At 35.5% G+C, this 24,812-nt stretch overlaps 1 protein-coding gene across 5 annotated transcripts in view; it reads right to left on the bottom strand.

The window, feature by feature from the left end:
- ATL1 (atlastin GTPase 1) overlaps window positions 1–24,812 on the bottom strand; it is a 74,069-nt gene that overhangs the window by 12,764 nt on the left and 36,493 nt on the right. For all 5 annotated transcript variants that reach the window (XM_077909242.1, XM_077909246.1, XM_077909244.1 and 2 more), the window contains exons 3-9: window positions 19,524–19,771; window positions 16,852–16,986; window positions 16,282–16,386; window positions 12,907–12,957; window positions 10,239–10,295; window positions 1,333–1,425; window positions 162–300 (exon numbers count right to left, since the gene is read on the bottom strand). In XM_077909242.1, coding sequence (XP_077765368.1) covers window positions 162–300; window positions 1,333–1,425; window positions 10,239–10,295; window positions 12,907–12,957; window positions 16,282–16,386; window positions 16,852–16,986; window positions 19,524–19,771 — 828 coding nt within the window. The remainder of the gene's footprint in view (window positions 1–161; window positions 301–1,332; window positions 1,426–10,238; window positions 10,296–12,906; window positions 12,958–16,281; window positions 16,387–16,851; window positions 16,987–19,523; window positions 19,772–24,812) is intronic.

Below are 24,812 nucleotides of genomic sequence, written 5' to 3'. Positions count from 1 at the left end.
GTGTTCTAGCACCAGCCCAGGATTCCCAGTTCTCTTGATAATTTTTAATCATCAGCCTCACTAAGTGGATAACCTAGATTAGCAGCTGTAAGCCTGGCAGATAAAAATGACAATTTTATAACCAGACTAAGTAATGGAAACATATTCATTAAAAGACAAACCTTTTAGTTTTCCATCAAAGTTTGGATTGGTAGCTACTTTTAAGCCAGGATGAGGTAGCAGAAAACAGGAAATTTTGGTGAAACAGGAATGGATGTGTTTTCGAACATTCTGTAGTTCTTCATGCTGGTTCCCTGAGACCTGCAGCAAATCATTCTGAAGTTTAAACCACATTCATCATAAATTGAATTCCAGAAGAATTCTGTTATATCTCATATTTGCTATGTCTGTCTGGTCCTACAATGATAAAAATGACATGGCAGGGCTGATACTGAAGAAAAAATAGTCTTGAGTGGATGGCCTTATCTAAATATGGCATACATATAGCATTATTATTAGAATTAACAAATGTTTACTCTTAGGCTAACTTAGGTGGGCCTTCCCATTTTTTAGTATAAGTTAGTGGGGTTTTATTCTCGCTAGTTCTTACAAATGCCAATTTTAATTCAAAGTACTTAGGAAACATGAATAGATCCTAAGATATTCCTACCTTCCTTTCAGGAGAGACTCAAGATAGCCTCTCCTCACCTGGTAGGTATACATTTAAATTCTAGAAAGGCATCTGAATAGTTGGGTATTTATAAGCTAAACTGTCCTGATTTTTTAAATGTATTTGACAGGTACCCTAAAAGTAATCATAAACTTAAAAAGAAATCTTGATTATCAAGAAAGCTTATTTAATCTTGATTTAAAAATTTTTCTCAGTAGCTATTTGTTGTGATATCTGTCCAATGTAAACAATCCATTCAATACTGAACTATCCTGACATTGAAAATGGACAATCCTCTAATTTCACTTTTTGTGAACTATTAGCAAAATGTTCTAAGATTGACTTTGGGGATTTCAAAATTAGATATTTCTGTTAAATTGACTTTTAAACTTCTAAAACATGAGTCCAGATATTTGTACTGTCAGCCTTGAACTGATTTAATTATCCAAAATAAAAGATTTATCTTGAGGAATAAATCATTGCTTTATAGATATCTATGTATCATAATTACTGATAATATTTAAAACTATAACTTTGAAAGTATTGTATTAAATATCAATCTTTGTTCATAGAGACACTAGAAGGATCAAATAAGATTGTATCTAATAAGTACCCATTCTACAAGTCATTCAACAAAATTCTAGATTACTACTGGTGAAATTTCATGCAAGTAAACAACAAACCTTGAGGCGTTTTTCCAAGAATTTGGAGCCACCTTCAGCTCCGTATGAAAATTCGTATGGGAAACTCCAATCCCGAACAAGAAATATCAGACTCTACAAAACAGGAAGAAGAACGAACTGATAAGGGGACTTTAAATGGCCTCCCTGGGCTTTACACTGAAACCAATTAAATGCTACTACTATCATTTGAATAGTTTTCTATACCACACTATGGAATTACAAAACCAAACATAAAACCTTGAAAATTTCTGAGCAATCTCTTCCCTCTGAGATCATCCGCCCTGTTCTAAGTGTAAACAGAAAGCTGCACCAAAACTGATTGTAGTTACATAGAGCTATTCAGCCAGTTTGAGGGCACCTCTGTCTCTCATCTCTTGGTGGTACGCATTTATCTTGACAATTTGGGGACAGCTTTTTATGAAGGTTCAAAGTTTTATTTCAGGACAGTTTTATCACCTCTTTAAATATTTTTCCTCTATTACATTTGTCCCATTTGCTTCTTCAGAGTGTCTCAGTATACATACATACGCATATGGATAGGAATCCAGGTTTTATGGGGCCTGAAGCTTATATAATCTGTTGAAGGGAGGGTTCAATAGGAAAAAGAATATAACATTGGGCTTGAAAGTGAATATTTAATGGCCAAATATTTTAGCAAATGGATAGACCATGGTTTATTTTGCCATCATCCTAGATGTTTTCCAGTTTTTCTATTATTCTAAGAAATGCATTGATAAGCATCCTTGAAGCTGAATATTTGTTCACATCCAGAAGGATTTTTTAGGGACTGCAGTTTCTAAAATTAGAACAATCATTAGAATCATTGGGAGGCTTTTAAAAGTATAGAATTCTTAAGTCCCACTCCAGACCTCTTGAAACCAAAGTAATAGCAGCTTTCCTTTTAGTGCCTATTATATGTCAACCATAATACCAGGGATTATACACATGATATTTCATGCATTCCTGCAACTGCCAAGAGATAGGTTATAACTTATAACCCTTTTCAGAAGCGATAATATAAAAATCCCCGCCATCTGACAATAGGTGACTTGGCGAAAGGCATTGAGATGGAACAGCTAGCATTTAAACCTGGGCTACTTCAAAACCCCTGCCGCATTGCCTCAACTGGAAGTGTAAAACATGTGCTGTAGTTTACAACCTGAAGTTTGACAAAAGCATGCTTTTAAAAAAAGATTTATTTACTTATTTTAGAGAGAGTGAAAGAGAACACGAGTGGGAGGGAGCAGAGGAAGAGAAGAAGAGATTCTCAAGCAGACTGTGCTGAGGATGCCAGACGTGGGCTCAATCTCACAACCCTGAGATCAGGACCTGAGCTGAAACCAAGATTGAATGCTTAACAGATTGCGCCACCCACATGCCCCTAAAAGCATGCTTTTATAAGATTGATACTTCAAATTTTAGTTTCTTAAAAAATTGAGAAAAAAAATCACTAATTTTTATGAAGTTTGCTATCTTTAAACGATCTTTCTAAAAGTTTATACCTTCTGAGTTTCTAACAGAATCTTTAGTCTTAAAATGTGTTGATATATCTTTAAAGATTTTATTTATTTGAGAGAGAGTGCGCACAAGGCAGAGGGAGAGAAGTGGATTCAGTACTGAGTGGGGAGCCTGATGCGGAGCTTGATCCCAGGACCCTGAAAACATGAGGTGAAGTCAGACGCCCAACCTACGAACCAGCCAGGTGCCCCTGTTAATATGTCTCTTAATTCTCATTTGATCTCTGGGTTTGTCCTCCTTTCTTCTTTTCCCTTACAGTTTATCTATTAAAGTATCTAAGACTTTGACCTGTAAAGTTTCCCATAACTCGGATCTTGCTACTGCATATTCACAGGCAATTCAACATGCTCTTTCTTCTGTCCTCTGGATTTTCTGCAAATTGGCAGCTGGGTACAGAGCCTGGATCTCAGGTCGTATTTCTTTGGTGGACTGCTCTTCTATCAGGAGGCACAGAGTTTATGATTATCTTACTTTTGGTGAAATTATGTCATCTCTGTTAATCTGAAGTTCATTCTTCAGTAGCTTTCTCATTAAGGGCTCATGAAAACAATATTCTTTGCATTCTTACATGTTGATAAGTTTGTGATCTTTTATAACTGTTGTTATACTTTCTATTTGAAAGTCAGTTTTGCTGGATATAAAATCTTTGGTTCACATCTTCTCTCCTAAAACCAGGACACTTCTTGGTTTGCATTATGGATTTTTTCCCCCAGACTTTTATGGGGAAAGAAGAGATTCTTGTGGAGAGGAGAGTTTAAAAATACCACTGGGGCACCTGGCTGGCTTAGTCGATCCAGCATGTGACTCTTGATCTTGGGGGGACTGTGAGTTCGAGCCCCACTTTGGTTATAAACATTGCTTAAAAATAAAATCTTTAAAAAATAAAATACCCCATTTGCTATCTTAAACAGTTCACTATATTTAATAGATGCCCATTTTCATCAGAATAAAATAATAATTTGTATTTAGAACATTTCTACCTAAAATATGTATTTTGAAAACAGACGTTAGCTAGGAAGCAATTTTTGCAAACAGAAGTTCATGAACTAGGACAAATGAAACCAAGTATGTGGATTTGGCTATATTTTGCATTTTTCTTGGGAAACTTTAGTTTCATTTTTGGTCTTTTTCACTGGGCATTTTCCTAATTCGATATAATGAGGACCATGTGTAGAACAGGATCAAATACAAAGTCTTACTTTCTGAAATCAGTGACCTATATTCTATCTATCCATCTGTCTACAGTATCAACTTCCCAAGTTCCCATCCAATGATGTGCTGGTAAACTGGCTCTCCAAGAACAACAACAAAATGCCTTGATTTTTTTTTAACACTTGACCATTTCTGTGGTTTAAATATGCCCACTATGGCTCATTTCAAGCTACTAGCAGTTTAATTACTGGCTTATATAATTCCTGAATATTTACTAATTAGTTTTCATGAATTGGTATAATAAGATAGCTATAGCATACTCACTAGTCCCATCCCCTCCCAAGATAATTTGTATGCTTTATATTTATCATGTATGGAATTCTATGAATCTTAGTTCTTATGTCAAAGTCATCAGTTTTTCCACAATACTGAATCTTGATTTGCTCTTACATACAAGTAGAGATAAAAATAAAAAATACAGATTATCCTAATTTGCTCAGATAAAAGTATTTGAGGTCATAAATACTTTTTTAATGAATTAATTCCAGTCCAGCAAATGGGGCAAATGATGGGACCTATGCTATGCATATCCCACTAATGATCACATATATTTTTTTAATCATCAAAAACATTATCTTTGTTAACTTTCCTTTGGAGGCTATATCCTTCAGGAATTATTCAAGAGTGTTACAGCACTAGTATAAATGGTAGAGAAAAACAGAAAAAAATCCAAATGCTCAACAACAGGAAAATGGCTAAATTATGGCATATTAATAGCTACTAATATTATAAATATGTGGAATATATAAATACATGTGTTGATTATGTCAGAATCTTGTCAGTTTGTGAGTCACTGTGCTGAGTCCATAACACAGGAGCAATGACTATGAGATTATTGCTCGTACAGTACTGTCCTGACCTCTGCTTGAGGAACCAAGCTGCTCCTCAAAGCACATTTGACTAACCTGTTAAAGGCTTGTATATATCCAAGCTGGACCCTCCTCCTGGAAAGATGCCTGCTTTCTATTTGTACTGTACTATAACCCTAACTGTTATACTTATAAGAAAAAATACCTTTTTCAAAAAAATTCAGAATAACAGTGGTCATTATGGTGATCTTCGTACATACCAAAATAAATAACTAATACAGTTAAGTGGAGTTTCATAAAAATTAGAAGATGAAATGTCAAACACTCATTAGTTAGCATCTTTAATTAGTAAACTGAGACCTCAAAACAAAATGCTGAATCTAAGACAGCATCTCTCAATTTGACTCTTACCTTCTGAAACCTATCTTCCTTGTATATGTTTTTTTTTATCTCTGTTTTATCTTCAACACTCACTCACTGTACCCCTTCATTCCTTCTGCTCTTTCCCTTGACCTCCTAAACGATTTTCAAGGGACTTTTTTGCAGAAAGGGACTGGCTGTGTTGCCCCAAACAACTTCAATTTGCTAGACCAGAAGGCTGTTCTCTAGAAGCTGAATTTAAACCTTGGTCTAGAGTTGAGTTTCAAGGAATTTCTTTAACCTAAGAAGACAGAAATCTGCAGAATTCAGGATTTTGTTAGATACTTACTGACCCGAACCATCAGTTTTGTTCCAACTAGTTCACTTAATTGTTAGTCCCTCAGGTGGGAAAAAAGTACTTAAAAGCAGGAGGGTAGAAAAAGACCAGGAGAACATTTAAAAAACCCCAGCTCTTCAAAATAATAGTAGTAGTAGAAAGAATAATAAATTAAAACATTTTAATAGCCTTTAGAGGGCAAGAAAAAATAGACAAAACACCACGTAAGACCTTTCATTAGACTTTTTTTTTTTTACAGATTAATTGGTCAAAGATTCAAAGTTGTAAACAATATAAAGATCAATCATAGGAAATATTATAAATAGACTTCAGGAAATTTTCAAACAATCTTTTGGGTATCTAAATAGCTGAAGTAAAGGGAACCCGGTCTTCTCTTTTTCAAATGGGTCACACATAAAATACAGGAATCAGAAGAAAAAAAAATTAAACGTCGAGGTGTTGAGCGGATTTTATTGATTTTAGGGGGGAATCTCTCTATTTCCTGGATCTGAATGCCTGTTTCTCTTCCCAGATTAGGAAAGTTTTCAGCTATGATTTGTTCAAATACATATTCTGGACCTCTGTCCTTTTCGGTGCCCTTGGGAACCCCAATTAAACATAGATTTTTCCTTTTGAGGCTGTCACTCATTTCCCTTAACCTATCCTCATGATCTTTTCATTGTTTTTTCTCTTTTTTCCTCAGTTTCCCTCTTTGCCATCAACTTGTCTTCTATGTCACTCACTCATTCTTCTACCTCATTAACCCTCGTCATTAGGACCTCTAGTTTGGATTGCATCTCATTTAATTGATTTTTAATTTCTACCTGATTAGATCTAAATTTTACAGTCATGAAGTCTCTTGAGTCCTTTATGCTTTTTTCTGGAGCCACCAGTAGCTTTGTAATTGTAGTTCTGAATTGGCTTTCTGACATTGAATTGTAATCCAAATTTTGTAACTCTGTGGGAGAGAGGACTGTTTCTGATTCTTTCTTTTGAGGTGAGTTTTTCCTTCTAGTCATTTTGCCCAGTGCAGAGTGGCGAAAAACCAGTTGTACTTGATAGAAGCGTGAACTCTTCTCACTGTGACATTCCAGCTGTTCTCTCTTTAAATCTCAGGCCCAGAAGAAAAAAACTTGAATGAGAAATCATCAATTTAAAAATTTCCAATATATAGCTGACTTTTCATAGGGGCTGGAATAGTCAGCAAGGTAGAAATCAAAACAAATTTGTGGCCCTCGAGATAAAAACAAGACAAAATAGCCTCTATTCTTTAAGAATTGGGAACCCATCAATAGGGACACCTACAGATAGAGCAAGCAAAAAATCCACTTGAAGACCCAATGTCCCTTTTTGGCTAAAAATACCTACAGGCTGTACAACTCAAAAAGAAAGTGAAGAATCTCTCTGAGCAAATCACCAAGGACATAAGCAGAAAAACTGGAGAAGAATTTGTAAGAGTCTAGATTAATACCTTCCAAAGCACATAAATCTTTCTTTTTTACATATAGGCCAGAGCAGATATTAAATTACAACATGCATGCATCAACGACCCATTGCCTTTCATGGCCTATTCCCTGATCCAGTAGCCAAGGTTTATCTCCTTGCTTCAGAGCAGTTGCAGTCTTGTCTAACTACTTGAAACATCTTTAGGATCCCCTTTAAATCTGGTATACCATAGAGGATCACTATTGCTAACTGAAAACATGTAACCTTTTTCTGTTAGTTTTAACTAATGAAATGCTATTTTATTTTTTTCCGTATTGCCACCCAACAACTGATACTTTTTTAATTAAGTAGGTTCCACGCCCAGCATGGAGCCTAATGCAGGTCTTGAGCTCATGACCTTGAGCTCGAGACCTGAGCTGAGATCCAGAGTCAGATGCTTAACCAATGGAGCCACCTCAGGCACCCTTAACAACTAATACTTTCAATTCAGAAACTCTACTACCTTTACCTACTAAAAGAGAACTTGGTGATTGTGTTTCTCCAGTTCAAGGGGTCATGCCCAGTACAAAAATTTTGGACACTCTCAGACCAACTTATGACTTAATACTGTTTATGGATCTTATCTTAAAAAAATAAAGAGGTAATACTAGGATGGATATGTAATAGCTAAACCAGACTTTGAATCCAGGTCTTTCAATTTTGAGCCCAATGGATTTACTTCTATGCAAACTATATACAATCCCAAATATGTATATATCACTATGATTAGCAAACATTAAACATCTGCTGTGCGAACTTAGGTGTACTAGATTACAAAAAAGTAAATTACAAAGCTCTTGCTCTCAAGGTATTTATAATTTAGTGAGACAGGATATGCACATTCAAATCTAATACTACGTGATATAGCTCAGTAAGTGCCTAGGATTAGAGAGGAGAGGAGAAGCACTGAAGGCTAGTGGATGTGCCAGGGTGTAGAGCTTGTGGCCTCCCTAGGTTGATGAGCAGCTCTGCAACTTAAAAGAGATTACATGACCAGGAACAAGTTTCTCAACTCCTTTATGCCACAGTGTTTCCTTATCAGTTAAAAAAGAGAAAGAGCAAAGAAGCAACAACATTATTTATTTTTATATAACTATAGTGACTGGCATTGAATAAGAAACATTCTTAGCACAGTACCTGGCACAAATAAATGCTCAATAAATTATTGTTATACATGTTTTCTAGACATTTCATGGACCTAAACGTGGGCACGGGGAGAATCCTGTTGCATACCAATGACTTGATTCTATCTAGCCAGATGCATACTTATTCCGATTTGTACAGCTTTCAGAGCACCTAAATCACTCTCTGGACGGAACACAGGATAAAGTAGCTTGCTTAGACAGCTGTTCTTTTCCTCAGCCCCATCATCATATCTCATCCTTTAATGTATAGCCCAAGCAGGCAAACAGGAGCCTTTAGTTTCCTCAGGGAAGTCATGTATTTTTCTCCGGTAGGACTTGGCAATTACAGTCACCATGGATATTTGACCAAGAATATTTTGCCTTAAAGTGGCTGAAATCACTATCAAAGAATTTATTCTATAGATGAATGTTTTGAAATTGTATGAATAAAGGGTCCTTAAATATAATAAAGTAAACTAATTCCCAATTTTCCATATATAGGCCCAATCTGAATGAGAAATTGTGAGAAACAGGAGGTGTATCCTAATACAACAATATGCTATTATGTGCCTCCTCTAATGTTATTTCCCACCAATTTTCAGTTTAACCATAACACTGGCATGGACTGAGCTGTTCACTAGTAATTAAATCTCCACCAAAAGAGACATGAAAAGTTGGGTTTTATTTTATCTTACAAAGAGGATTCAAATCTTTTTTTCCCCAGCTTTACTGAAATATAATTGACCTACAATGTTGTGTATAAGATCTATAATATGATAATGTGAATATATATTGTGAAATGATTACCACAATAAGGTTAGTTAACATATTCATCACCTCACATACTTATCATTTGTGTGTGTGTGTGTGTGTGTGTGTGTGTGTGTGGTGAGTCAAATCTATTTCTAAGGCCTAGGGTTTGGAAGGCCTTTAAGCATATGAAAACGGTTAATAAAAATGCTATGGGAGAAAACTGGGATGAATGAACTAATCCAAAAGGTGAAGTACTTAACACTAAGGAGGTGAAAGAGCAGAGAATACATGTAAGTAGACCTAAAATATGTGCTGAGGAATGAAATAAAGCTTCTAAGAGAAGAGAATTAAAGTCTGTGTGCAGTAAGGTTTTTTAAGGTTTAACCCTTCTTAATTTTCCTATTACAGGTAAACCTCAAGTCACTAACCACTTGTACATACAAATGCACAGAGAAACACCATCCAATTTCTCTGTTACTAGGAATTCCCATACCAAAGATGCCCTCTGCCAGGGTATGCCCCATGGCTAATCCAGTCCTCAAATGATCTGTCTTGCTATGGGTTCTACTTTCTCAGTGTGCTAAATAGTGGAGAGCTGGCTCTTATAGGCTCACAAGGACCAGCTGTGAAAGTCTGAAGAATTTTACGAGTCAGTTGACATCATGTTGACAGCTTGAAATCAGCTGTGGTAAAGGTATTTGTACCTCAGAAATCCGCAAATGCTTTCAATCAGAACCACCTCCTCCCTCCTTGCCAGCCAGTTGTAAATATTTATCAGCACACCACTGGCTAAACTTTACACTTTAATACAGCTTTTTTTTTTAAAAGATTTTATTTATTTGTTCATGAGAGACATAGAGAGAGAGAGGCAGAGATATAGACAGAGGGAGAAGCAAGCTCCATGCAGGGAGCCCGATGTGGGACTCAATCCCAGGACTCCAGGATCACGTCCTGAGCCAAAGGCAGATGCTTAACTGCTGAGCCACCCAGGCATCCCTATAATACTGCTTTTAAACTGAATTCCCTTCACTTTTAGTTCTCTTCTTAAAAACAGTTTTTAAATACAACAGATATTTTGTTTGCTTGATATAAATTGACTTTTCATTTAAGAATCATTTTTATCTGTTAATTCAGCTTTGTTTCCCTATTTAATCACCTACTTGCATCAAGTAGCATTAACAAAGTTATCAAAGAACTTTTTGAATGAAATAAAAAAAAGAAGAAAAGTGACCCTCTCAATTAAGATACTTGGTTATACTCTTCAGAAAAATTTAATAAGAATTTACCACCATTTTACCCTCCACTCACCTGAAATGGTTTCAGGAATATTTCCTCCATTGCCAGTCTGCCATACTCAGTGAAAAGCTAGATGGAAAATCACACACATCCACACACATGCGCACACACACATAGAGAAAATATCAGTATCAGCAAAGCTTTACTTCTGTGCTTTTTTCCATTCTTCTTCTTCCTCGCTAAGACATAATACTGTATTAGTAAGGTTACAATAATCATTTTAAGGAACTAGGTATTAGATAAAGCAGAACTACAGTAAATTTTTAAATAAAAAATTAAGGACATAAAGTACATGTTAAAAATTAAGTTTCCACTTCAGGCTAATACCTTTATATCAAGAGTGTAAAAAGTTTTTTGTAGGGAAGACAGGAAAAAAAGTAACATGGAAAGTAACCTTTCAAAGCAGAACTTGCACAGATCAGACCAGAGGGCCATAAACTATGTTGGACATATTTATAAAAGTTGTTGCCTGAGGAAATTTAATGGCACAACGGACTAAATTACTACAAAGGCATAAAGGTATTTGGCTGAAAAATACAATCAGATGTACTGCCTTCTCTTGTTTTTAATTGCTCCCAGTTGAGAGGCACCATATCAGTTTTTGTGTTGCCAGAAATGTAAGGTCTCAGAGAACAAAGACCTGAGGCAGTGACTGTGATTAGGCCTCTGTTGAGCAGTTCATCCAGACCAGCCCACTGGGTTTCCCCAGCTGTACACAGGAAATGCCACTTCATCCACAAGACTGACAAGCCAAAGTGGCTTCTCAGAGCCAAGGTGGAACACTGACACAGAGGATTCCCACCCCTTCCTCTTTAGGATAATTCCCACAGCACCACCCTGCCTCTCTTGCAGAAGCATCTAGGAAGCCAAGGGTAATTACTAAGCATCTGATTAGAGTGACTCAGTGAAAGTCTGGAATATCATGTCTAAAAGGCAGCTGGTCCAGTGATTAACACTCTGATTAGAAACATCTACTAACATAATTGGAATTCACAATCTTTTTCTGAGGAGGCTGAGGTGTTGTCATTTACAGGAAAAATTTTAAATGGTCTCAGAAAAAGTTTACTTACTCAATATCAAAGTCCAAAGTCAGCCTTCTTAAGGAATCCCTACACTGGTATTGAACAGTGTTATGCCATTAACTTGGAAAATAATTGGCTAGGTTATGACACAGGCCTGAAGAAGTAAATTGTACTTATTATAAGAAACAATTATTTAGTTTATTGCCTATTTGTCGTAAATGATCAGGGTGATATACTAGAAATATACGTGGGAACAATTCTCGATATGAACTCCAAATGCTATTTCCAACATTACAGGTTACCTTGCTTTATCATCCTTTGTTGTCTGTTAAATTTGTACATGGCCTTTATTGCCAAGATAGATTATATATTTAAAGCAAAATTTTCTATAAAATATGCAGAGGGAAGCTATCAGAGAAATAGATTTTGATATGTAACCAAAATAACATGCGTTGAAAGGGAGCAGAAAGTGTTACAGAGATGTAAACTATCTTAAGGAAATATTTAATCTTTTACTTGAGATTTAAATGTTGCTTGGAGAGTGGAAGGAGCCCTAAGCCCAGGAGATGCCCAGATTTCTAGTCCCACTCTACCACCAATTACCCATATTTAGGCAAGTCATTTACTACTTTCAGCCAAATTTACCTCATCTGTAAAAATGAAAGGGAAATTAGGTGTCTACTGAAGTCTCTTTCAGATCTAAAGTAGAATTTTATGAATTATCATCAGGAAGCTCTTCACAGTTTTTTTTAAAAGATAGATTTATTTATTTACTTATTTACTTACTATTTATTTATTTATTTATTTATTTATTTATTTATTTATTTATTATTTCATGATAGACCTAAAGAGAGAGAAAGAGAGGCAGAGGGAGAAGCAGGCTCCATGTCGGGAGCCTGATGTGGGACTCGATCCCGGGACTCCAGGATCGCGCCCTGGGCCAAAGGCAGGCGCCAAATTTCTGAGCCACCCAGGGATCCCCCAGCTCTTCATAGTTTTTAGGTATAAGTCCATAGGAAAAGAAGTCTGGCATACAACTGATATCAGACTATAATTATTAAATCTCTGACCATAAGCCTTCAACTTCAGGTTTTTTTTCTCTGCATTTTTGCTGTAACAATACTCTGAGGACAGCATATAGAACAGAAATGTTTATAAAATGTATTATTAAAGTACAGTTAACATACAATGTTATATTAGTTTCAGGTGTACAACACAGTGATTTGATGATCCTGTACATTATGCTATACTTACTATGATAAGCATAGTCACTGTCACCATACAACATTATTACAATATTAATGACTATATTCCCTATGGTGTACTTTTCACCTCTGTGAGTAACTTATTTTAAAACTAGATCAACTTCTCATTTTGGGCCATTTTTAAACCAAAGATTCTTTTCTCTACTCTAATTTGCCATATATTTTCACATATAGGGCCAATAGCAAGTAGCTTTACAGTTAACAAAGAAGTATGAAAACTGAATCAGAAAGAACATAACCATATAGGGCTGAAACAAGAAGCCTGGAAATAGGACAACCTCCATTTGATTATGTTTTTAAATCTTTCTGTATTAAGTGTTCAAGTAGAAGGCCCAACAAAATACACCCTCAAAAGATTACCAAATATGTAAAAAAGAATATACATATTGTTACCTGGAGGTGCTGAAGATCATCCTCCTGGACATTCTGGGATAAGTTATATACCTTGATTAAGAAATAAAGTCAAAATGGTAAAATAAATAGCATAATCTGAAGCACACACTTTGTCATTCTTTATTTTTATAAATATTAATTTTCATAAAATCAAACTCTCTTACATGTATTTTATATAATGGTATTTATAAGATCTTGAAAGAGTAGTAAAGAAAGCTTGACAGACAATAAACAATGTACAATGTTCATAAAATTGTTCCAGAAATACAACAGCCACCTGCTCTGGAGATGGATATTAAAATTATTTATGAACCTAACTTAATAGTCAATAAAATAACCATTCTTATAAGCACACCAAAATAATAATCTAGATCTGAATAACCCATATGTAAATTTTGTCTTGAGATACCACCTCACACCAGTGAGAATGGGGAAAATTAACAAGGCAGGAAACAACAAATGTTGGAGAGGATGCGGAGAAAAGGGAACCCTCTTACACTGTTGGTGGGAATGTGAACTGGTGCAGCCACTCTGGAAAACTGTGTGGAGGTTCCTCAAACAGTTAAAAATATACCTGCCCTACGACCCAGCAATTGCACTGTTGGGGATTTACCCCAAAGATACAAATGCAATGAAACGCCGGGACACCTGCACCCCGATGTTTATAGCAGCAATGGCCACGATAGCCAAACTGTGGAAGGAGCCTCGGTGTCCAACAAAAGATGAATGGATAAAGAAGATGTGGTTTATGTATACAATGGAATATTACTCAGCTATTAGAAATGACAAATACCCACCATTTGCTTCAACGTGGATGGAACTGGAGGGTATTATGCTGAGTGAAGTAAGTCAGTCGGAGAAGGACAAACATTATATGTTCTCATTCATTTGGGGAATATAAATAATAGTGAAAGGGAATATAAGGGAAGGGAGAAGAAATGTGTGGGAAATATCAGAAAGGGAGACAGAACGTAAAGACTGCTAACTCTGGGAAACGAACTAGGGGTGGTAGAAGGGGAGGAGGGCGGGGGGTGGGAGTGAATGGGTGACGGGCACTGGGTGTTATTCTGTAGGTTAGTAAATTGAACACCAATAAAAAATAAATTAAAAAAAAAAAAAAAAAAGAAAAACTACATTGACTTTTTCATAATTGACTAATTTAGTTAAGGCTAGGGGCACCTGGCTGGCTCAGTGGTTGAGCATCTGCTTTTGGCTCAGGTCATGATTCCAGGATCGAGTCCCGCATCGGGCTCCCCACAGGATTGAGTCCCTCTGCCTATGTCTCTTTCTCTCTCTGTGTGTCTCTCATAAATAAATAAATAAATAAATAAATAAATAAATAAATAAATAAATAAATAAATAAATAAATAAAATCTTCAAAAGAATTGTTAAGTCTATAGAAAGTTCTATCACATTGAAGTTAGGCTCTGAATATCATGCTCATATCCATATACACTACTGCTTCATGAACAGATCACAGCACTAAGATAACATTCTTTGTTTTTTTTGGGGAGGTAATTTCAAAAAAAGTTAAGGATTTTTATGTATTGACACAAAGAGTATACTTTGTGTACTTATTTAAATAACAGACTATTTCTCAGATAATAAAAAGTCATTACTAGGGACTTAAATTTTTCAGTGAAAATATTCAATACCTTCAGGTAAAATATATAAATATTAAAAAGGCAAAATCAATCTTATCTTAATTGGCTTGCTTATACTGTTGATTATGAAGAAATTAGATTTTAAGTCAGTATTTTATTTTTTTAAGATTTATTTATTTATTTATTTATGATAGACACACACACACACAGAGAGAGAGAGAGGCAGAGACACAGGAGGAGGCAGAAGCAGGCTCCATGCCGGGAGCCTGACATGGGACTTGATCCCAGGACTCCAGGATCGCGCCCTGGGCCAAAGGAAGGCACCAAACCGCTGAGCCACCCAGGGATCCCCTAAGCCAGTATTTTAAAGGCTCATTCAAGAGGTCTATTTTTAAAAGCTAGTCAAACACAGGTTACAATCATGACTTACATCTTAAAGCTTTTTAAAAAAAAAAATTCAGTTTTCCTTCTATCCACCCTCTTGTTGTTCTAACCACGTGAAACCCTTGTTGCTGGTTCACTAGCTTCATTCTCTGCTCATTTATAATTCCAGCCTTGACTTATTTATCCCAACCACTTTGCCTTCCCTACCTTTTTAAACTATCTTACCTCTCTCTAAATGTCCGTTTCTTGGCCACTGTTTCTTCTTGCTCTTTCTAATGAACAGAAAATATCTAAAAACTGTCTTAAAATCTTTCATGCTATATGTTTTATGGCTATAGTAAAACTCTGCAATGACTTTGAGGACAATTTGTAAAGCCTACAATAACCTCAAAAACAATACTTTAAAAAGACAAAGAAAAAAGGAAAGGAAGATAACTTTTTTTTTTTAAAGATTGTATTTATTTATAGAACACAGAAGCAGGAGGAGGGGCAGAGGAAAGGAAGAAAGAGAATACCAAGTAGACGCCGCACTGAGCATAGAGCTTGCTTGGTGTGGGGCTTGATCCCAGGATCCTAAAATTATGACGTGAGCCCAAATCAAGAGTAAGAGGCTCAAATGACTGAGCCACCTAAGCACCCCAAAGATAAAAAATTTTGTAAGGCATTTCCTTACCTAAATGCTAAATGTATATTAAGTGTTTTATTAATTAATTAATTTATTTATTTATTTATTGTTAAGTGTTTTAAAAAGTTGGGAAAGCATCTATAAAGAAAAAAAGGAGGTGCCTCAGTGGCTCAGTTAGTTAAGCATCTGACTCTTGATTTCAGCTCAGGTCATAATCTCAGAGTCATGAGATTGAGAGCCTTGCATCAAGCTCTGTGCTGAGCATGAAGCCTGCTTGGGATCCTCTCTCTCCCTCTCCAACTCTCCCACTCATACATGCTCTCTCTCTCTAAAAAAAAGCTGGGAAAGCATATAAATGTTTTTATACTCAGAAATATTTCTACTGGCTGTATAAAATCACATTTATAAATCTTGTTGAAACATAAAGGTAAATGTAACTTATAATAGGTAGTTTCATATCTATCTGCATATATTATAAGACAATATTATTGAGTTTGTTGTAGTCTTTAAACAGAAAAAATTATCAATAAGATAATACAAAATGTTCTGACTATAGGCAGTTTGAAAACTGATAAGAAATTAGATGACAGTTACCAAAACAATTCTACTCTTATGGAAATCATAAAAACTTGTATGCTAATTGAGGCAAATAACCTATTTACCATTTCTGTTGTCTTACTACCACATGTATATAGGAATATATATATTCATAAGTTTTAGTTAAAGAAACAACCATCAAAATGGATTTATCTTATTCCATACCTGTATTGAGCTGATCATTGTGCTGAGTGCAAATACTGTGGCTGAATCTCTCAAAGTTGACTGACTATCAAAGGTTCCCTGAGTATCCATCAATAGCACTGCAACCTGTAGGCAAGTAGAGTACATCATTGATATTTTATAGGACAGGTGTAGTGTTAGGGTTACTACAAAGTTAACACTGTAAGGACTAAAGCAAACCATGAACAATGGATACTTAATAGGTAATTTTTTTATATATGCCATGAATGCCACAGAAAATAAAAATATTAATTAGCTCAATACTATAATGATGAATTTTCACAGGTAATCCAATATAATAGGAATAGCATTGAAACAAAGTATAGATGTTAGCTTGCTGATCTGCCGTTCTACTGTCCCAATGATTCTGCCACCTTGATCAATAGAAAGAGAAATAGGAACACACAATAGGATGCTACCCACCCCACTTCCCTTTTAATCTTCATGTCAAATAGCCAAAATTAGTTTTCAAAAGATCATTTTTGAGGACCTTGAAAAGTGGTAGCTCTTGTAAGTGCAAACTCAATTTTCTTTATGAAGTTTGCATTATACCTTCTTGCCGTCAGGTTTATTGATAAGGAAGACTTCACTCCATATTTGGATTCCTGTGGTCTCTCGTTCAGACCCACCTCTCCATGAAAAACCAGTCAATGGTTCATTGTAATCTCCAACCCAGTCGACTGATTCCTATAAATTAAGAAATTTTGTGATATGGAATTGGATATGTGATATAGATTTTTCTACACAGCAATTCTGGTTTGTATCTGTCTCCAACTATAGTCAAAAGGAAACAACATATTCACATATATTGTGTTGATACAACTACTTTATTCATCTAAAATATTATTATTTATATATTTTATATATTTATTATATTTATTATTTATTAATATATTATTATAATATATTAATATATTTATATATTTATTATATTTAGACAAGCACCATCTACTATATTATATTGGAGGTCCTGGGAATACAAAGATATCATTCTAGACCAGAGAAGCTTACAACCTAATAAAAAAGACAGACATGCTAATAAACCATCATGTTGCAACATATGCATGCCAAAATGGCCATGTACATTAGGCATAGATAGCACAAGAAAGAAATAACTAACTCTTGGTCAGGAAAGACTTAATAGGAGAGGTGGTATTTGTGCTACAACTTGATGAATGTTTGGGAATTTTCCAGGTGAGCAAACTTGGAGTGGGCATTCTAGAAGCAAAGAAATAAAGACAGGAGAAAGGAAATTATGTCAGGATATACACAATAATATACACAAAAGTTTTGGTATTGGGGGTGGAGGGAGTGAATAGCAAGAGGAGAGGCACCTAGTAGTGCGCTTCAGAAAAACAAAAACAAAAACACAACAAATCTGTTACTTAAATCTGGCAAGTGCTATTTAACACAAGCAACATGACAAGTGTTATTGAGCATTTAATTTTCATGTTTATTTTACAGTTAAAACTATGAATAGCCTAAAACTTATAGTCCCAAAGAATGGAAACTAATACTAATACTAGTTTTGTTCACTTAATTTTCCCACCTGTGTTAAGTAGTATACTCCTGTGGATACACTACAAACAGAGAATGACAAGATTTCTCTTTGGTTTCAAAGCCTAAAGTATTTTGGTAGTGCTATTCCTGATTTGTTTGAACTGAAGCTAGAGATAGAAGATATTAAAGTTAATTTTACAAAACTATTAAAAAAAACCCAACTATAAAAGATCAATCCCAGGGGTGCCCGGTGGCTCAGTCAGTTAAGCATCTGCCTTCAGCTCAGGTCATGATCCTGGGGTCCTGGGATGGAGCCCCAGGTTGGGCTCCCTGTTTGAGGTGAGCCTGGTCCTCCCTTTCCTCCTTGCTTATGCTCTCTTGCTATCTCTCTCAAATAAACAAATAAAATATTTTTATAAAAAAGATCAATCCCAAATGAATAATTATGGTATAAAAACATAACACAAAGTTTCTCTGCCTCCACATCCACATTTGCAACAGAACTGCTATGGGTAAAAGGATGGAAAAAAAAATTACTGGTATGCTCTCCATGCCCAATCTTCTGTTCCTCAACTCTGATCTCCCTATACCCTTCTACTTTTGGTTTATCCTAGATCCCTTAAAGTGTCATTTCTGTGCCCCATTGGTGTCAAATGTTATGACACTGCTGGTTGCCTCTGGGGGTGGGCTAAGATGAGAATCGAGTGGGAAAACATAAGAGAGAACTTCCTGGGGTAACAGCAAGATATACTTGATAGATTTGGGCCCATTTGGCCTATGCATTTTCAAAAAATAATAATAATAAGCAATGTACACCCAAGATTTGTGTATGTAACTGTAATGCAAATTTTATAACAAAAGAAAAAAACCAAGTACTGAAATACATGATAATGATGTATATTGTAATATTCATGAGGAAGTGTACCAATCTCAGCAATTTACTTTGAAATGAATAAAAAAATAAGATGCAATGATGGCTATAAAGAGGGAAGAACAGCTGGAGACACATGTGATAAAGCAAGAATATCAATGTTAATGGTAAAATCTAGGTAGTTAATACCTAGGTGTTCACTGTAAAATTCTTTTAACTTTGCTGCATGCTTGAAAAATGTCATAATAAAAAAAAGAAAAATGTCATAATAAATGCCATGGGAAAATGATTATGATAAAAAAGCTATGATAGAAGTTATTTGACACATTTTAAACATTCTAATGTGTAAGATTGATAATCATATCACTATGCCATGTCTCTTTCTAAAAGAATAAACATGTTTTTTTTTTTTAAGATTTTATTTTTATTTATTCATAAGAGACACACACACACACACAGAGAGAGAGGCAGAGACATAGGCAGAGGGAGAAGTATGCTCCATGCAGAAGCCTGATGTGGGACTCGATCCCGGGACTCTGGGATCACGACCTGAGCCAAAGGCAGACGCTCAACCACTGAGCCACCCAGGCAACCCAAGAATAAAAATATGTTATATTTTACGGGAAATGTGGCAAAGTGACTTCAGATAAAAGTGGCCTATATAGTGTTTGGTGTCCAAAGCACAGAAGGTCGAATGGTTATACATTTTTTTTTTATACCACCGCATTTTTAAACTAGTTCATATTTAGGGTATATAACAAATGTAAGTGGAAATACTGAGCACTACTAAATAAAAACACAAAGTGACAAAAGCACAGAAACAAGAAAACATTTTGAAGCACTTCTTACATACCTGGTTGTACATGTATCTCAACATGAAGTCCATCAGGAATGATTTTCCTTTTCTGAATGCTCCAGCAACAGATACAGCAACAACCTCCTTGTCCCTGACAGCCTCTGAGAGAAGAATCCGATTTAGTGCAGTTTCATCTAACTCAAAGGAATGGTCATCTTTGACAATGAGGACTTGTACTGGTCCTGCCTTTTTCACTGGCTCCTCCTCTTCCGAGCTCCATTCATATGTCTTTTCTGAAAACCCACCTATTGAATAAAATAGCAATTTATTCAGCTAATCATCTCAAAATACCAAGAAATGTAAAATACCTCTCAATTCTCAAATATCTGAAACAGAGGCACAGTGGAATTAGAAATGCTCATTTTATTTATTTATTTTTAAATATTTTATTTATTTGTGAAAAATACAGAGGGAGAAGCAGGCTCCCTGCAGGGAACCTAATGTGGGACTTGATCCCAGGGCCCTGGGACCACGACCCAAGCCAAAGGCAGACACTCAACCACTGAGCCACCCAGGTGCCCCGAAATGCTCATTTTAACGACACGCTGATGTCATTAAATGTCTCAGGAAGATTTATGTCTCAGAAAAACTTCTATCTGGTCTTTCCAATTCTGTGACCAAATCAAATGGAATTTTATTCTCAAGAAAGCTTCAAGTGAGGGCAAAGATCTCTGTTTGCAGAGAGAGAAAGAAAATCAAAGCCGAAGATTCTACTTTTGGAGTACAGGAATAAAATAACTTCAGTTCATAATTTCTTTATCCTCTAGAAATAAGTTTACTTAGTCACATAAAGGATCCTTGCAACAGTTTTTAAAGCTGAACATACACAGGAGGAAATACATACAGGAACTCAGAATCACATATTTCTGAAATCGGAATAAATTTTTACAACACCTAGTTCAGCTCCCTTCAATACACGCATGCCATCTACAAATTCTAGATTCTTAAATGTCTCATTTTAAATTATGCCTCATAGCAATGGAATCTACAGATAATTAAATTGGGTAGGCCAGGTTATGGGCAACCTTCAAATCCATAGCAAAGAGGTCTAGACATAATTCATTTTAAAAAAAGGACACTTTTGAAAGTTATTTTGTGTGAAGATCTTATATAAAAGCTACGTGACCCTGGAAAATTACTAAACCCCTCAGTTCTTCAGCTGTAAAATGTAAACTATTAATAGCACCTATTAATAGGGTTGTTGGAAAGATTAAGGGAGCCACTATAGAGTGGCTATAGAGCCACTGTAGAGTGCTGAGATCAGTGCTTGGCACATAGTTTACTCATAAAGGTTAGCTATTCATCACCGCCATTACCATCACAGACCAAACTAAGTATTCCTATAAGAAGTTTCTGCTGATTTTTCCAGAAATCTGTGTGTGTACATGTTTTCAGAGTTATTATATATCTGATAAAGGGTTAATATCCAAAATACATAAAGAACTGATACAACTAAACAGCAAAAAAACCAAACAATCCAATTAAAAAGTGGATAGAGGATATGAGAAGACTTTTTTATAACAGAAGACATGCAAATGGCCAACAGACACATGAAAAGATGCTCAATATCATTAATCATCAAAAGAAATGCAAATCAAAACCAAACAGATATCACCTCACACCTTTTAGAATGGCCATTATCAAAAAGACAATAAACAACAAGTGCTAGCTAGGACTTAGAGAAAAAGGAATCCTTGTGCACTGTTGATGAGAATGTAAATTGGTGAAACCACTATGGAAAATAGTATGGAAAAAATTAAAAATAAAACGACTATATGATCCAGCAATCTCACTTCTGGGTACTTATCTGAAGAAAATGAAAAGATTAACTCAAAAAGATATTTGAACCCTTATGTTCATTATAGAATTATTTACAATAGCCAAGATATAGAAACAACCTAAGAACAACCTAAGTGTCCATTGATGAATTAAGGGATAAAGAAATTATTATGTATATGTGTGTGCCTGTGTATGTACACAGCCACACATACAGATGATGTGTGTGGCTGTGACTATTACTTATCCATAAAAAATATGAAAACTTTCCATTTGTGACAACATAGATGGACCTCAAGGGCATTGTGCTAGGTGAAATAAATCAGAGAAAGACAAATATTGTATTGTCTTTTATATGTGGAATTAAAAAAAATAGAAACAAAACAAGCTTATAGGTACAGAGAACAGTTGGTACTTGCCAGAATTGGGGGAGGGGAGTTGAGGGTGGGAGACACAGGTAGAGAGGGTCAAAAGGTAAAAACAAAAATATAAACAAATCTTGTTCTCTTGTCTAGTCTTTTTTGAAACTTTGATGCTTAGTTTTTTCATATGTAAGATGGAAAAAAGTTTTCTATTTAATTGGCAGAAATGTCAGTTTTGACTTTTACAATTAATTCTTAAGATACAAGAATTTTAGAACCCTAAATTTTGGCATTTATGGTATATTACAAAACAACTTCAATGTGTCAAGTGACACAATCTTATATCTACTGCCTTTGTGATGTAACTTTGTAAGATCCTCCCACTTTGACTTTGGGGTCAGCCATGTGATTTGCTTTAGCAGACATGACACAGCAGAGGCTTAGAAAAGCACTTGTGTTTTTCCATTTTGCTCTTTCACTTGTGCCATTCACCATGTGAATATTCCCAGGCTAGTCTGCTGCAGGATGAGAGACACTTGCAGCAAAGGCAAACAGCCCAGTCCCAACCAAGCCCCATAGCAAACCAACCCTAAGCCATGTGAGGGACCTCAGCCAAGATCAACAGTTGCCTAACAACTATTTCAACATGTGTGATCAATAAATGCTTACTGTTCTATGCCCCTGAGGTTTTGTGGTTATTGAGCAGCATAACAGGCAATAAACTACTTACTGGTTCAGCCTACAACACTCCTTCCTTTAGAAGGGCCGAACAGTGTAGTGGTGAAAAACACAGGCTCTGGAACCAGAGTGCTGAGATTTGAACAAAGGCTTTCCCATTTTTTTTGGCTGAGTAACCTTCAGCAAGTTTAATCTCTCTATGACTACCTCATAAGGTTGCTATGAATTAATAAATTCACATAACACATTTAGAACAGTGGCTGGCACATCGTAAATGCTATTAGTATTATTATAGATTTAGGAAACGAAAGCCAAAGATGTAACTGACTTTGCCCAAGAAAAGGATATGGAATTTCTATATCAAGCAATCTACCATGGATTGTGTAACTATTTATTTAGTTTTTTTTTAATATTCCAGGAAGGTATTCATTATTATCTGTATTTTTGACACATGAGGAAATTAAGAATTGGGTTAAGTAACTTTTCCAAGAGCACGCCCACTAGTAAGGGGTAGATACGAGTTCACATAGTAACTGTCAATTTGAGATTAGATCCCAGGTATCTAAACTTTAATCCCAGGCCTTTCCACTATAACATTCTGTCTCCTTAGCGGAAATCAAATAACTCTTACAGACCACATAAATGGGCTCATTTGCTTTGTACCAAAAAACACAAAGTCAAAACATATACCAATTAATTTTTCAGATCAAATATATGACCTAGCCTCAAATCAACCCTTAATAGTATTGTGAACAAAACTGGGCTCTTAAATAACTTTTCATTTAAATCTTTGAAAATATATTTAAATAAACATCCTCCATTATGTCTGCAGCTATACCTTGGAAATACTGTGGATTCAGTTCCAGACCACCACCATAAAGTAGGTCATATGAGTTTTTTGGTTTCCCAGTGCATATAAAAGTTATATTTATATAACACTGAAGTTTATTAAGTGTGCAATAGTATTATGTCTAAAACCCACAAAATATATACCTTAATTTAAAACTATTTTATTGCTAAAAATGCTAACCATAATCTGAGCTTTCAGCAAGTTGTAATCTTTTTTGCTGGAGGGTCTTGCCTTGATATTGGTGGCTGCTGACTGATCAGGGTGATGGGTGCTGAAGTCTGGGATGAATACGGCAATTTCCTAAAATAAGACAACTAATGATGTTTGCTGCATTGATTAACTCTCCCTTTTGTGAATGTTTCTCTGTAGCATACTTGCTGTTTGACAGCATTTTATCCACACAGAACTTTCAAAATTGGAGTCAATCCTCTCAAACTCTCCTGCTGTTTTATCAACTAAATTTATGTCATATTCTAAATCCTCTGTTGTCATTTCCACAGTTTTCACAGCATCTTCACCAGGGGTTGATTCCACTTGAAGAAACCACTTTCTTTGCTCATCTGTAAGAATCAACTCTTCGTTCATTTAAGTTTTATCCTGATATTGCAGCAGTTCAGTCCCATCTTCAAGCCCCACTTCTAATTTTAGCTCTCTCCTTGTTTCCATCACATTTGCAGTTACTCCCTCCACTGAAGTCTTGAACTCCTCACAGTCATCAAACTACAAAGTTTGAAATACTGCAACAATTACTAAAATGTGACCCAGACACAAAGCAAGCAAATGCTGTTGGAAAAGTGGTGCCTACACAGACTTGCTCAACACAGGGTTGACACAAACCTTCAATTTGTTAAAACTGCAGTATCTGTGAAGTGCAATAAAATAAAGTGCAACAAAATGAGGTATGCTTTGTACTTAAGAAGTCTTACAGCTAGAGAAAAATAAGGCAATCATATATCTTAGCATAATTTTAAATTAGACTTCAGATCACACATATATATATGATTGTACAACATTGTTACCTATATCTCTCTCTCTATATTGCTGTTCATCTTGAAGACAGTACTGTTAAAATATTGCAAATCTAATATATAATTTCAGTTTTTCATTAGTGAAGACAGACATACACCAATACTTTCTGAACAACAGTACAAAGCATCTGAACACAACAGGACAATTGTTTATAGCCATAGATGATAGTTGTTCTCTCAGTAGTTAAGAAAAATTGATTTTATATCCAAAGGATGATAGCTTCCATATTGCCTTATCTCTATGCTGGAGTCAGAAAATCTTTGTGTAAATCTCAGCCTCACAACTTAAACATAAGAAGCTGTGGAAACTATTTAACCTCCCAAGACTCACTACCATCTATCTGAATAATGAGATTATTTTTTTAAAGATTTTATTCATTTCTTTGACAAAGAATGAGAGAGAGCACAAGCAGAGGCAGCAGCACGCAGAGGGAGAAGCAGGCTCCCCAAAGAGCAGGGAGTCTGACCTGAACCAAAGGCAGACTCTTAGCTAGCTGAGCCACCCATGGGCTCCTGAAAAATGAGATTAAAAATGGTACCTATATCAGAAAAGTTTTGTGACAATTAAATAATGTTCTTTAAATGAAAACCA

The sequence above is a fragment of the Canis aureus genome, chromosome 9 (assembly GCF_053574225.1).
Source record: "Canis aureus isolate CA01 chromosome 9, VMU_Caureus_v.1.0, whole genome shotgun sequence".
NCBI lineage: Eukaryota > Metazoa > Chordata > Mammalia > Carnivora > Canidae > Canis > Canis aureus.
This window is presented reverse-complemented; position numbering and strand designations above follow the sequence as displayed.